Raw genomic sequence first — 15,389 nt, 5'->3', positions numbered from 1 at the left:
TCCTTGCCAAACATTGAAGATTCACTCCTCACAATAGCACTTATGGATGAGACATTATTAAAAAAAAGTCCCATCTTGTTAAAGCTGTAATGGGAAGATGATAGGGTTGGCATTTGGAATAAAATGGGAGAAGGGAGAAATTTACAGGGCTATGGGGAAAGAGAGGGAGAGTGGGACTAATTTGCTAGTGCTTTCGAATCACTGGCATAGACAGGATGGACTGAATGGCCCCCTTCAATGCCATATAATTCTATATCTGATCTCATTCTTTTGAACTGTTAAGTTGGCAATCCCACCCAGATAGATTTGTCAAGGTGACAGATGTAGCAAATGTAAATGCCGCACTGGTGCAGTAAAGGGTGATACTTTGAGGTTGGGTTTAAGATGCATTATTTGGATAGAAGAGAGCAAGATGTGCTATATTTAAGTTTGGAGTGCTTGATGCTGTTTAGAAAAAAAATGCAAAACTGCTCAGCTTTCCAGCACAAAAAAGAATTGTCAAGGGCAATGTTGATATATAATGACTGACTGATTGCATCCTCTGTTATATAACAGACTGCATTATGCTGGATACAAATGGGAATCAAATTTGAAAGAAGTAAAATATTCAGTGTAATTCAAAAGTATGCAGAATATATGCTGGATATTTCAGAAGTTGAATAAATCTGTGTTTTCATCAAATTGTACTCGGTATGCAAGAAAAATATTTAACAAATGCAACTGATTTTCTTGTGTGTTTACATAAATCCTAATGTGTTTCAATGGTCCCTATTTTCTATTGCCTTCTGATAGTGTTCTCTCTTCTAATGGTATGCCAGCAACTGTAGCTGACCGCAGCTGGCTGCAGGTCAAGAATTACTGTGGTGAAAGATTGACACAAACTACAGGAGCAATGGTGACCATTTCAGTCACTATGGAGATGGTAAGTAGTATTCTGTGAGCCTGTCGAAGCTGCTTCCACTTAGTGCTATAGGTGACGATGAGAATCATATTTCTAACAATTCTTCATAAAAGTGTACTGCACGCTAACACTAACAATCACAGCAATTAGAGCTAGGAAAAGAAATGGTGCCTGACAAAGTGCCACTGTTCTTGGCTCCACAGAGGATGAATCATTTATGTTTGGGACTGCTGCCATGAGTACCGTGTCTGAATTTGTTTTGAAATTATTAATTCTCGTGATATGGACGTCACAACCAGGACCAGCATTTATTCCCCAACCCTTGTCAAGCTTGCGAAAGAGGTGGTGGGCCACCTTCTTGAACCACTGCAGTCCATATGATGAAGGTGTTCCTACAGTGCAGATAGGTAGGGACTTCTAAGATTTTGACCCAGTGATGAAGGAACTGAGATATATGTCCAATTTGGGACGGTGTTTGGCTTGGTGGGCAACTTGGAGAAGGTGATGTTCCTTTTGCTTATGTCCTTCCAGAGGTGTTGGGTTTGAAGTTTGTGATATGATAAGGTAAAAAAACCTTAAATATTCAAAATATTTCTCAAGGATTGATGGCTCTAGAAGGCCACTCTGGCCTGTATGAACTGATATCCCCTGCGCTTTACAATGGAACTGTTGCTGGATTCTTCCCATAATTTACATCACTGAGTCTCTAACAGGGAGGGAGATCGTGGTCTTTGTACCAGCATAAAAAGTGTTTCAAACGTGTTATTTAAAATATTGTGGCATAGTCTGGGCTTTGAGCCTCGTGCCACGTTTTTTTAAAAAAAACATTTTTTCTGTTTTCAATCCTCCCCTTCCTAGGTTTGGATTTGCACTTTATTGTTTGTTTAAAAAAAAAACAACAAAATGATAATCGTGGCCAGAAGAGATGGGTAAAGGTGATAAGGGAATGGAATTCCTACAATGTGTACAGGACACCTTTCTGACTCAGTATGTTTTAAAAAAAACCTAGCAAGGGAGGATTTGCTACTGGATCTAGTAATGGGGAATAAAACAGCAGTTAAGAAGTGAAAGTGGGGAACATCAAGGCAATTGTGTCTATAATATGGTTTGAAATAATTCAGATGGGCATAAACATGACAAAGACCAGGGTAATAGATTGGAGAAAAGCTGATTGAGGGGCTGAAAATGGAATTTGGGAAAAGAAAATGGACAACAATATTTTATTTTATTTAATTTATTTAGAGATACAGCACTGAAACAGGCCCTTCGGCCCACCGAGTCTGTGCCGACCATCAACCACCCATTTATACTAATCCTACATTAATCCCATATTCCTACCACATCCCCACCTTCCCTCAATTCCCCTACCTATACTAGGGGCAATTTACAATGGTCAATTTACCTATCAACCTGCAAGTCTTTGGCTGTGGGAGGAAACCGGAGCACCCGGAGAAAACCCACGCAGTCACAGGGCGAACTTGCAAACTCCTCACAGGCAGTACCCAGAATTGAACCCGGGTCGCTGGAGCTGTGAGGCTGCGGTGCTAACCACTGCGCTGCCCCAAATATTGTCAAACAATGATGTAGAACAGCAATGGGAAACATTTAGAATGGTGTTCCACAGAGTCCAGGAAAATTTATTCCATTAAAAACCGAGAACAAACTAAACACTAATGAGATGCCATGGATAAATAAAGGTATTTGGAAAATTGTAGGCAAGGAAAGAGACGTACGCTAAGTACATGGACAGCAAGAGAGAGCATGAGGAGGGAAAATATGAACAGATTAGGAGGGAAGTTAAAGAGGAACTATGAAATTAAATTATCAAGGAGCATAAAACAAAATACTAAAGTATTCTACAGTCACATAAAAAAAAAATTTGGTATGGGAATTGGGCCACTAAGGGACAAACAGGATAAAATCACGGGCAGCAATAGCGAAATGGCAGCTAAGATTAGGAATGATATAATCACATTTAAAATGAAACAGGAGAAATATTAAATAAACTAATCAAACCCAGAGAATAAAATCCCTGGTCTAGACGGATTGCATCGACTCATTTAAAAAAAAATCTAGGGAAGCGGTATCTGAGGTACTATTACACATAGTTAATAATTCAGTAGAAAAAGGTGTAGTGCCACAGGACTGGCAGAAGTCATACCTGTATTTAAGAAGAGAGATGGAACACGTCCAGGGAACTATAGACTGGTCAACTTAACGTTGATGGTAGGAAAGATAATGGAATCTCAACTAAAGGAGAAAATGGAAAAAACGTCTCAAAACCAAAAATATTATAATGAATGTTCAGCATGGATTTTAAAAGAGAAAGTCTTGCTTGACCAACTTCATTGAATTCTTTGAAGAGGTAACAGAAAGGATAGACAAGGGCAGCGCAATCGATGTAGTTTATCTAGATTTCCTAAAGGCTTTTGTTAAGGTGCTGAATTAGATCAAAGCATGCAAAGTTAGGGGACTATTAGCAGAATGGATAGCTAGCTGACTGCAAGACAGAAAGCAGTGAGTAGGGGTAAAGGTGGCGGGAAGTAGGGTCCCACAAGTACAAGTGCTGGGACCACTGTTGTTCAGCATTTAAATTAACGATTTAGACTTTGCAACCAAAAATACAATTTTTAAGTTTGCAAATGATGCCATATTGGGGGTGGGGTAGTCAATAATGAGGACAACTGCAACAAATTATAAGATATTAGTTATCTTGAAGAATAGGCATATAATTGGCAAATAGGTTTTAACATAAATAAGTGTGAGGTATTATATTTCAGTAATAAAAGCAAGGAGGTCATATATTTCTTTAAAAATAAGAATCCAAATGCAGTGGCGCAGAGAGAAATTGGAAAGAATAGAAAAATTACTAAAAGTAGTACCACAAGTTAATAAGACCATCAAAAAGCAAACCAAGCACTAGGGTTAATCTCTCGAGGGATAGAATTGAAAGGCAGAGAAGTTATGATAAACCTGTGTCGAAACTATGTTGGAGTACTGTGCAAAAAAGATTTACAAGGCTGATACCAGAACTGCGAGGCTATATCTATCAGGAAAGGCTGAACAGGCTGGCCTCTTTTCTGTTGATAACAGGAGGCTGAGGGGTCACCTAATAAAGGTCTTGAAAATTATGAAAGGTTTTAATAAAGTAGACGGAGAGAGAGTGTTTTTACTAGTAGGGAAGAGCAAAACTAGAAGCCATCAGAATAAGATAGTTGCCAAGAAATCAAATAGGGAAGTCAGAAGAAACTTTTGCCCAGCGAGTACTGAGAATTGGAATTCAATTCCACAGAGAGTAGTTGAAGCGAAAGTATACATGCATTTAAGGGAAAGTTAAATAAGCATATAAGGGAGAAGGGAATAGAGGGTTATACTGTGTTAGATGAGGAAGGATGGGAGGAAGCTCAAGTGGAGCATAAGTGTTAGTTTGGTTATAGTCAAAAGAGCTCTCTTCCGACAACAGAGAAAAAGCTTCACGAGCACTGCCCACTAACTCGCCCTGTAGGAGGAGAGTCCAAAATTCTTTTGGCCATTTTAGCTTAGTAGTTATTTTCGCAAAGAAGATAAAATAAGACTCACCCTCCTCCTCATTAACTTTTGGCACTAGGGAAGGCGGTGGCGTAGTGGTAATGTCACTGGACTAGTAATCCAGATGCCTGGGCGAATGCTCTGGAATTAAAAGCTAGTCTAATGGTGACCATGAAACCATTGTCAATTGTTGTAAAACCCCATCTGGTTCACTAATGTCCTTTAGGAAATGAAATCTGCTGTCCTTACCTGGTCTGGCCTACATGTGACTCCAGACCCATAGCAATGTGGTTGACTCTTAATGCCTCTGAAATGGCCCAGCAAGCCACTCAGTTGTATCAAACCGCTACAAAGTCAATAAGGAATGAAACCGGACGGACCACCCGGCCTTGACCTCAGCACTGGAAATGACATCAGCAAAACCAGCTCTGTCGATCCTGCAAGGTCCTCCTTACTGATATCTGGGGGCTTGTGCAAAAGTTGGGAGAGCTGTCCCACTAGTCAGGCAACAGCCTGACATAGTCATACTCACGGAATTGTGCCTTGCAATGTCCCAGACACCACCATCACCATTCCCAGCAATGTCCTATCATACCAGCAGGACAGACCCAGCAGAGGTGGCGGCACAGTAGTATACAGTCGGGAGAGAGTTGCGCTGGGAGTCCTCAACATCAACTGCGGACCCCATGACTCCTCATGGCATCAGGTCAAACATGGGCATCCTCCTGCTGTTTGCCATCTAATGCCTCCTCTCAGCTGATGAATCAGCACTCATCCATGTTGAACAGCACCTGGAATAAGCACTGAGGATGGCAAGGGCTCAGAATGCACTCTGGGTGGGGGACTTCAATGTCCATCACTGAGACTAGCTCAGTGGCACCACTACTAACCGAGCTGGCCGAGTTCGAAAGGACATAGCTGCGAGACTGGGTCTGCGGCAGGTGGTGAGGGAACCAACGTGGGAAAAACATACTTGACCTCGTCCTCACCAAACTGCCTGCTGCAGTTGCATTTGCCCATGACAGTATTGGTAGGAGTGACCATCACACAGTCCTTGTGGTGACAAAGTCCTGTCTTCACATTGAGGATACCCTCCATCGTGTTGTGTGGCACTACCACCGTGCTAAATGGGATAGATTTAGAACTGATCTAACAATGCAAATGTGGGCATCCATGAGGCACTATGGGCCCCCAGCAGCAGAATTGTAATCAACCACAATCTGTAATTTCATGGCCCAGCATATCCCCCACTCTACCGTTACCATCAAACCAGGAGATCAACCTTGGTTCAATGAAAAGTGCAGGAGGGCATGCCAGGAGCAGCACCAGGCATACCTCAAAATGAGTTGTCAACCCGGTGATGCTACAACTCAGGACTGCTTGCATGCCAGACAGCGGAAGCAGCATGTGATAGACGGAGCTAACCGATCCCACAGCCAACGGATCAGATCTAAGCTCTGCTGTCCTACCACATCCAGTTATGAATGGTGGTGGACAGTTAAACAACTGGCAGGAGGAGGTGACTCCACAAATATCCCCATCCTCAACGATGGGGGAGCCCAGCCCATCAGTGCAAAAGATAAGGCTGAAGCAATTGCAACAATCTGTAGCCAGAAGTGCCGAGTGGATGATCCATCTCGGCCTCCTCCTGAAGTCCCCAGCATTACAGATGTCAGTCTTCAGCCAATTTGATTCACTCCGCATGATATCAAGAAACCACTGAAGGTACTGGATACTGCAAAGGCTAAGGACCCTGACAGCCTTTCAGCAATAGTACTGAAGACATGTATTCCAGAACTAGCTACACCACTAGCCAAACTGTTCCAGTACAGCTACAACACTGGCATCTCCCCGGCAATATGGAAAATTGCCCAGGTATGTCCTATATGCAAAAGCAGGACAAATTCGACCTGGCCAATTACCGCCCCATCAGTCTACTGATGGTTGTGCTTGTTGGAGGTCAATCATCTGAGCTCCAGGACATCAGTGCAGGAGTTCCTCAGAGTAGTGTCCTGGGCCCAACCATCTTCAGCTGCTTCATCAATGATCTATCTTCAATCAGAAGGTCAGAAATGGGGATGTTCGCTGATGATTGCACAATGTTCAGCACCATTCGTGACTCCTCAGGTGCTGAAGCAGTCCATGTCGAAATGCAGCAAGACCTGGACAATATCCAGGCTTGGGCTGATAAGTGGCAAGTAACATTCGCGCCACACAAGTGCCAGGCAATGACCATCTCCAACAAGAGAGAATCTGACCATCTCCCCTTGACATTCAATGGCATTGCGATCACTGAGTGTGATGGAATACTCTCCACTTGCCTGAATGGGTGCAGCTCCAACAACACTTATGAAGCTGGACACCATCCAGGACAAAACAGCTTGCTTGATTGGCCCCATCCACAACATTCACTCCCTTCACCACTGACGCACAGTGGCAGCAGTGTGTACCATCTACAAGATGCACTGCAGCAACTTGCCATGCCTCCTTAGACAGTACCTGCCAACCCATGACCTCTATCAACTAGAAGAACAAGAGTTGCATGGGAACACCACCACCTGCAAGTTCCCCTCCAAGTCACACACTATCCTGACTTGGAACTATATTGCTGTTCCTTCACTGTCGCTGGGTCAACATCCTGGAACTCCCTTCCTAACAGCAGTGTGGGTGTACCTACCCAACATGGACTGCAACAGTTCAAGAAGGCACCATCTCCTTCTCAAGGGCAATTAGGGATGGGCAATAAATGCTGGCCTAGCCAGCAACACTCACATCCCATGAACGAATTAAAAAAAGTTGTGAAACTCGGTGTCAAATGTTGTCTGATAACGCTCCTGTGAGGCGCCTTAGGGTGTTTTACTATGTTGAAGCTGCTATTTTAAGTGCATGTTGTTGTTATAGGTATGTGAATTCTTTATTTAAAACTAGTATGGCTTTGTTTTTTTGTTCCAGATAGTTTCAGAAATCAAAGCTAATGCCATTGAAAAGCTGAAGCTGGAAGACGAACAAGGTAATGACAATTTTCTTATCATCCTTTGCACCTGAGATAACTTATCTTGCCATCTGAGACCAGCTATAGATTGTCTTGAATCTTATTTGTATTGATTCATTGTTCAATGATTGGGGCTGGATTTACTGATCTCCAAGCACCCATTGGATTGTTAATAATGCACTTGGATGCCACAGAAAGGAACAAAGATGTCCAATAAATGTAATTCTGCTGCGAGAAATCGCGCTATTAAAATACTCTATTATATGCTAGTTGATCTCCCAAAACAAAAATGTTCTCTTCCTCTGCTAAACAAGCCTTGGGACAGCCATTTTTGAATGCTTCAGTCTATTTAACTGTACAGTCCAGCCTGATTCCCCCAGGGGAATCCTGGGTAATGATTGGGAGAAGGAATCATGGCTGATTTTTTGTTTTTGCGTGATCCAGAAGTGTTACTTAAACCAGTGTAAAACCCTACTGAAACAGATTATCTGCTCATTGTCGCAATGCTGTTTGTAGGAACTTGGTGTGCAAATTGGCTGCTGTGTTTCCTACATTACAATAGTGACAACACTTCAGAGTCCTTCAGTGTTTCTAAGGTACTTTGGGATATCTTGAGGTCATAAAAGGCACTATATAAATGCAGGTTCTTTCTTGCTTTCTTTTGCAACTTTAGCTGAGATCTGCTAACTCAGTGCAGATTGGGAATCTAATGAGACCATCTTAGTCTGTATGGTCCAGTTCCACATTCAGCAGTTGGGAAGTCGAGATATAAATGGAATCTTTTAAAAAAAATAAATCTGTGTTAAAAGGTCAGCTTTTTGTTTGTTTGTTGACAACAGTTACATGTTGATCTGGTTAATTTGCCACTTTTCTATTTTGCAAAAGCTGGAACCTGTTTGAGACCAATTGACAGAACTGGAAAGCTACTCCCTCCAGGTGAGTGATACTTCAGGACAGTGTAGCCCTATTACAGTGGGCCATATAGGTTTTCCTGTTAGGAATCTTTAATGTTGCTAAATTATTGCTTGATTTCTCATCAGTATCCTCCCCTGCCTCAATGAGTGCAGCAATACATGATTCTCTCTTCTATCAACCCCTACTACCCCTCCCCGGGCATCTGTTTACATCTTGATGTGTGTTTCCTTTTTATCTGTAGTCTGTGAAGATTTGACTGTGAAGGGCATTGGATTGAAAACAGGAAGCAGTTTGGCACTTTTTCCTGGCCGCACTCCAACAAACACACAGGTAAAAAGAGAGTTCAGGGGTGTCTTCAGTATATTTTGGCAGTTGCCATTTTTTTTTCATTTAAAACCATCATTGCCAAGAATATATTCTTAATTGGGCATCAGTTGTCTCTATTGATGTTAAATTTACTCTATTAATATTGAATCTGTACCCTGTATTACTTGCATGCTAGTTTGACAGAAAGTGAAATGTAATAGTAACTTTGCAAGAAGTCATAGATTAAGCAAGTGTGCAATTTGGGCATGAATGATAGAATTTCAAATCATAATTCATTTTAAAGAGGGAAATGTGTTGCTAACCTACCTCATTTATGGCTATTTTTAGTAGAATTACTTTTAAACTATAATAGAAGCTGAAAATGCTGGAAATACTCAGGTCTGTCAACATCTGTGGAGAGAGAGAGAAGAAAAGTTAACATTTCAAGTTGATGACCTTTCATCAGAACTGTTTGTGGAGTTTTGGACTACAGTGGCGCAGTGGTTAGCACCGCAGCCTCACAGCTCCAGGGACCCGGGTTCGATTCCGGGTACTGCCTGTGTGGAGTTTGCAAAGTTCTCCCTGTGTCTGCGTGGGTTTTCTCCGGGTGCTCCGGTTTCCTCCCACAAGCCAAAAGACTTGCAGGTTGGTAGGTAAATTGGCCATTATAAATTGTCACTAGTATAGGTAGGTGGTAGGGAAATATAGGGACAGGTGGGGATGTTTGGTAGGAATATGGGATTAGTGTAGGATTAGTATAAATGGGTGGTTGATGTTCGGCACAGACTCGGTGGGCCGAAGGGCCTGTTTCAGTGCTGTATCTCTAATCTAAAAAAAAAATTTAAAGAAACTGAAACATTGAGCAGAACTGAATTAAAATATTGCTGCAATTCCTTTGTGTGATGCTTCATACAGAGTTCAAGTGCCCAGTATGAGGGGTCAAACAGCACATGCAAAGTCTGCCTCCTTAAGCTCTATGCATGGAGTTTGAGTCCAGAAAACCAACATACCATGATCTGCAAAAGCAAAATACTGTGGACTTTGGAAATGTGAAATAAAGCAGAAAATGCTGGAAATACTCGGCAGGTCAGGCAGCATCTGTGCATAGAGAAGCAGTTAGTGTTTCAGGTCAATGACCTTTGTTCAAGATGAACAGTTTTTAAACAAATACAGAGCCAGAGAAAAGGGAGCAGAAAAAGAACAAAGGGAAAGGTCTGAGAGATAAGTGTGGAGGGGAACCGGTGGATGTATTGTACTTAGATTTCCAGAAGGCATTTGATAAGGTGCCACATCAAAGGTTATTGCAGAAAATAAAAGCTCATAGTGTAGGGGGTAACATAATGGCATGGATAGAAGATTGGTTAGCTAACGGGAAACAGAGAGTAAGCATAAATAGGTCATTTTCTGGTTGGCAAGCTGTATCGAGTAGTGTGCCACAGGGATCTCTGCTGGGGCCTCAACTTTTTCCAATTTATATAAATGAGTTAGATGAAGGGACCGAAGTTTTGGTTGCTAAATTTGCTGATGACACAAAGATAGGTAGGAAAGTAACTTGTGAAGAGGACATAAGGAGGTTACAAAGGGATATAGAAAGGTTAAGTGAGTGGGCAAAGACCTGGCAAATGGAGTATAGTGCGGGAAAGTGTGAAATTGTCCACTTTTGCAGGAAGAATAAAAAAGAAGCATATTATCTAAATGGTGGGAGATTGCAGAGCTCTGAGATGCAGAGGGATTGGGGTGTCCTAGTGCATGAATTGCAAAAGGTTAGTATGCAGGTACAGCGTGTAATTAGGAAAGCTAACAATGTTATCCTTTATCATGAGGGGAATTAAACATAAAAGAAGGGAGGTTATGCTTCAGCTATACAGGGCATTGGTGAGACCACATCTGGAGTACAGTGTACAGTACTGGTCTCCTTATTTAAGGAAGGATGTAAATGCATTGGAGGCAGTGCAGAGAAGGTTTACTAGACTAACACCTGGAATGAGCGGGCTGTTTTAAGAGGAAGGATTGGACAGGCTAGGCTTGTATCCGCTGGAATTTAGAAGAGTAAGAGGCGACTTGATTGAAACATATAAGATCCTGAGGGGTCTTGACATGGTGGATGTGGAAAGGATGTTTCCCCTTGTGGGAGAATCTCGAACTAGGGGTCACTGTTTCAAAATAAGGGGTCACCCATTTAAGACAGATGAGGAGAAATTTGTTTTCTCAGAGGGTGGTGAGTCTTTGGAATTCTCTTCCTCAAAAGGCGGTGGAAGCAGAGTCTTTGAATATGTTTAAGGCAGAGGTAGATAGATTCTTGTTGAGCAAGGGGGTGGAAAGTTATCGGTGGTGGGTGGAAATGTGGAGTAATCAGTTTAGCCATGACCTTACTGAATGGCGGAGCAGGCTTGAAGGGCCGAGTGGCCTACTCCTGCTCCTCATTTGTATGTTCGTATGAGGGCAGGAGTGATTCAATATTGAGACAAGTATCAAAACAAAAGACGAGTCTAAAGGATGAGTAAATGGTTACAGTGAAATCGCAGAGGAAGAGGAGGAAATTATCTGGCAAAGTGGAGAAGGCTCTTGTGGCCAGGGAATGCAGTGGAAGAAAAACAGGTAAAACTCAGAGGTGTGGACTATAATCTGCTGTTGGTCACATTACCTCCAACCCTGACCCAAGTAAAGTTTCTACATCCAGATCATTGTATGGGATCTGAACAAACAGGCCCTGTCCATGAAGCACAGAACAAATCTCCCAATTGCCAATCTGAACCATCTTTTGACTCCATTAATATGTACCCAGTGCCTCAAGTGCCCTGCATGTTGTTACCCCCAGTTGTCAAACCAACACCATGGCAAAAATAAATCTCAAGTTCTGGACTATGAAGATTATGACATGCCAAGAAATATTTATTTACTTAGAGGCTGATGAACAGTTGAAAGGGACAGCCAAGAGGACATTTGAGACCAGGACACTGGGTTCTTTTGAAAAACCAGATGCTGCAATGAGAAAGTGGTAGAGTTGATATTCTGGAAGCATGGGATCAAATAGTCTGAGTCCTTTCTATAAGCCTATTGTGTGAAATGTAGTCTGTTATGTGGAAGCACAGGTTTGATTGGAAAATTACGATTTCACATTCTGTGTATTCTTAAATTCTAATGAGGTAACAATACTCAAGTGTCATTTGAACATGTCCACTTGTATAAATGTTCTATCTAGTGGGGCTGTATACCTCAAAGCCAAAGCAAAATACCGTGGATGTTGGAAATCTGAAATAAAAACAGAATATGCTGGAAATCCTAAGTAGGGTGAGGCAACACTATGGATATAAACAGTCAACTTTTCATGTCCATGACCTTTCACCAGAAAGGCTGTACATACCTTTCACTTTCATCTTTAATTACCTGGCGTTTATAACTTGCAGCCAGTTATCTTTGTTAATAGCTCTCGTAGCACTTCTGCGGTACTGAAGAAGTCATATCTGACTCGAAACGTTAACTCTGTTTCTCTCTCCACAGATGCTGCCAGACCTGCTGAGTATTTCCAGCACTTTGCTTTTTTTTCAGATTTCCAGCATCCACAGTATTTTGCTTTTTATTTTTGCCAATTATCTTTTAACTGTTAATAGGCTTTGAAAAGCACTAGTAACTTTAGTTTGTTTTTAATCTCTCTTTATTTATTGACGGCACTCTGAAACTTGAAGTAATGTCTTTTTAATGGTATATATTTATTTGACTATGCAATGTCTTTTTCTAAACATATTCCATTGTTTAACTACTATCCCATTCTATGGTCGCAACTCCTGAGGTGCTCACCTACATATCACTCACTGACCTGAACTATTTTGTTACTGATAACTAGATCTAGCAATGCCTTATCCCTTGTAGGCATACATACATGCTGCTTGAGTAAGGAGTCCTGCACACATTTTAGGAATTCAGTTCCCTATTCTTCATTTACTCCCTCCTTGTCCCAATCAATGAGTGGTTAATTTAAGTCTCCTAGAACAATAATGTTCTTTTTCCTCTCCCTGATCTGCCTGCAAGTTTACTCTTCTATTTCTCGCCAATAATGAGAGTTTGTACTGTAACCCCACTAGTGTAAAAATATCTCTTTTATCTTTGATCTCTAACCATATAGATTCAGTGTAAGTCTCTCTCTTTGTTTTTCACACACATTTTAATCATACTGGATTAGACTTTTAAAATTATCTTCATGGAATTTCTCCCTACTTTGCTTATTATTCCCTGGACTAGTAGAGAGGCTGGTGGCTTGTGCCTTACACCCACAAGAATGGTTCAAATTAATTCAATTTTTATTTTCTTTGTTGGAGAAATAGCTCATGAGGAGCCAGCTGCAAGCAATTGGGGCAGTGCATTTTGGCCCACAAGTACCACATGCTGCCAAATTTATATGCATCAGATTTTCCAGAATTTTCTCAGATTCTGACTGTTGATGCAAAGGTACTTTATGTCACTTATTTTAATTTGTTTTTTTTATTCCTGTCTTTAGCTGTTCTTATACTTTGCTGTTGGAGACGGTCTTCACTTAAGCCCTGAAATGGAAATTGTGGCAGAGCAGAGCATCTCTGTCCGTGAGGTAAATGTATAGGCAGATGTACACCACAAGGTTTTTCTGTAACTTTATTGTAACGTTCTTGTAAATTTTATATCGCTACAATCTCTCTGTTCTATGAATGATAGATCCTGCATAAGGAATAAATTCTGTATTCTGCACTTGTATATAAGCATGTATATTCAATGCATGAATGCCAGCTATCTGTTTTATTGAAATTTGCTAATACAATTGTGTCATGAATACAGGGCAGCGCACAAGTATTTTAGGAAAGGTCACTTGGAGGAATATAGGAACAGGAGTATACATTCAGTTAAATCATGGCTGATCTCTATCTTAACTTTCTTTATTATTCATTCTTGGAATGTGAGCCTCGCTGGCAAGGTCAGCATTTATTGCCCATCCCTAATCGCAATTAAGGTGGTGCCTTTTTGAACTGCTGCAGTCCATGTGGTGTAGGTACACCAAAGTGCTGTTAGTTAATGATTTCCAGGATTTTAAATCAGCGACAGTGAAGGAGCGGTGATATGTTTCCAAGTCAGAATGGTTTGAGACTTGGAGGGGAGCTTGCAGGTGTGCTGCCCTTGTTCTTCTAGATGGTAGCGGTCATGGGTTTGGAAGGTGCTGTCGAAGGAGCCTTGGCGAGTTGCTGCAGTGCACTCTTGTAGCTGGTTCATACTGCAGCCACTGTGTGCCAGTGATCATGGGAGTGAATGTTTAAGATGGAGAATGGGGTGCCGATCAAGCGGGCTGCTTTGTCCTGAATGACGTTAAACTTCTTGAGTGTTTTTGGAGCTGCACTGATCCAGGCAAGTGGAGAATATTCCAGCACACTTCTGACTTGTGCCTTGAGAATGGTGGACAGGCTTTGGGGAGTTAGGAGGTGAGTTACACGCCACAGAATTCCCAGCCTCTGACCTGCTCTTGTAGCTACTGTATTTATGTGGCTGGTCCAGTTAAATTTCTGGTCAATGGTAACCCCTATGATGATGTTGGTGGGGGATTCAGTAATAGTAATGTCATTGAATTTCGAAAGGAGATGGTTAGATTCTCTCTTGTTGGAGATGGTCATTGCCTGGCACTTGTGTGGCACGAATGTTACTTGCCACTTATCAGCTCAATCCTGAATGTTGTTCAAATCTTGCTGCATGTAGACAAGGATTGCTTCAGTATCTGAGGAGTGGCAAATGGTATTGAACACTTGCAATCATCAGCGAACATCCGCACTTCTGGCCTTATAATGGAGGGAAGGTCATTGATGAAGCAGCTGAAGATGATTGCGCCTAGGACACTACTCTGTGGAACTCCTTCAGGGATGTCCTGGGGCTGCGATGATTAGCTTCTAACATATGCAACCATCTTCCTTCGTGCTAGGTATGACTCCAACCAGTGGAGATTTTCCCCGATTCCCATTGACTTCAGATTTGCTCGGGCTCCTTGATCCCACTCTCAGTCAACTGTTGCCTTGATATCAAGAGCTGTCACTCTCACCTCACCTCTGGAATTCCACTCTTTTGTCCATGTTTGGACTAAGGCTGTAATGACATCTGGAGCTAAGTGACCCTAGCAGAACCCAAATAGAGCATATTAGTGCAGAGGAACTGCCGCTTGATAGCGCTGTTGACAACAACTTCCGTCACTTTGCTTCAGAGTAGACTAATGGGGCAGTAATTGGCCAGATTGGATGTGCAGGACATACCTGGGAAATTTCCACATTGTTGGGTAGAAACCAGTGTTATAGCTCTACTGGAACAGCTTTGCTAGGGGTGCAGCCTGTTCTGAAGCTCAGGGCCCATAGTCTTTGCTGTATCCAGTGTCTTCTGCCATTTCTTGACATCACATGGAGTGAATAAAATTGGCTGAAGACTGGCATCTATGATGCTGGGGACCTCAGGAGGAGGTCGAGTTCGATCATCCACTTGGCACTTCTGGCTGAAGGTGGTTGCAAATGCTTCAGCCTTTTCCTTTGCACTGACGTGCTTGGCTCCCCCATCATTGAGGATGGGGATATTTGTGGAGCCTTTTACTCCCATTAGTTGTTAAATTGCCCACTCCATCTACCTGTCTTAGTTCCATAACACTTAATAGCCTTGCATAATAATTATTCCCCATGTAACTCTCTCCCAGATATTTGTAATTTTCTATATGATATTGTAGGATATTGAATGGGATATTGGAGAGATTCCAGT

At 42.0% G+C, this 15,389-nt stretch overlaps 1 protein-coding gene across 4 annotated transcripts in view; it reads left to right on the top strand.

The window, feature by feature from the left end:
• usp40 (ubiquitin specific peptidase 40) overlaps positions 1 to 15,389 on the top strand; it is a 172,268-nt gene that overhangs the window by 117,443 nt on the left and 39,436 nt on the right. For all 4 annotated transcript variants that reach the window (XM_068036072.1, XM_068036071.1, XM_068036074.1 and 1 more), the window contains 5 exons: positions 793 to 922; positions 7,382 to 7,439; positions 8,307 to 8,357; positions 8,578 to 8,666; positions 13,138 to 13,224. In XM_068036072.1, coding sequence (XP_067892173.1) covers positions 793 to 922; positions 7,382 to 7,439; positions 8,307 to 8,357; positions 8,578 to 8,666; positions 13,138 to 13,224 — 415 coding nt within the window. The remainder of the gene's footprint in view (positions 1 to 792; positions 923 to 7,381; positions 7,440 to 8,306; positions 8,358 to 8,577; positions 8,667 to 13,137; positions 13,225 to 15,389) is intronic.

This window comes from Heterodontus francisci, chromosome 7 (assembly GCF_036365525.1).
Source record: "Heterodontus francisci isolate sHetFra1 chromosome 7, sHetFra1.hap1, whole genome shotgun sequence".
Taxonomy (NCBI): Eukaryota; Metazoa; Chordata; class Chondrichthyes; order Heterodontiformes; family Heterodontidae; genus Heterodontus; species Heterodontus francisci.
The sequence above is the reverse complement of the archived record's forward strand: the minus strand, read 5'-3'. Positions and strand labels throughout refer to the sequence as shown.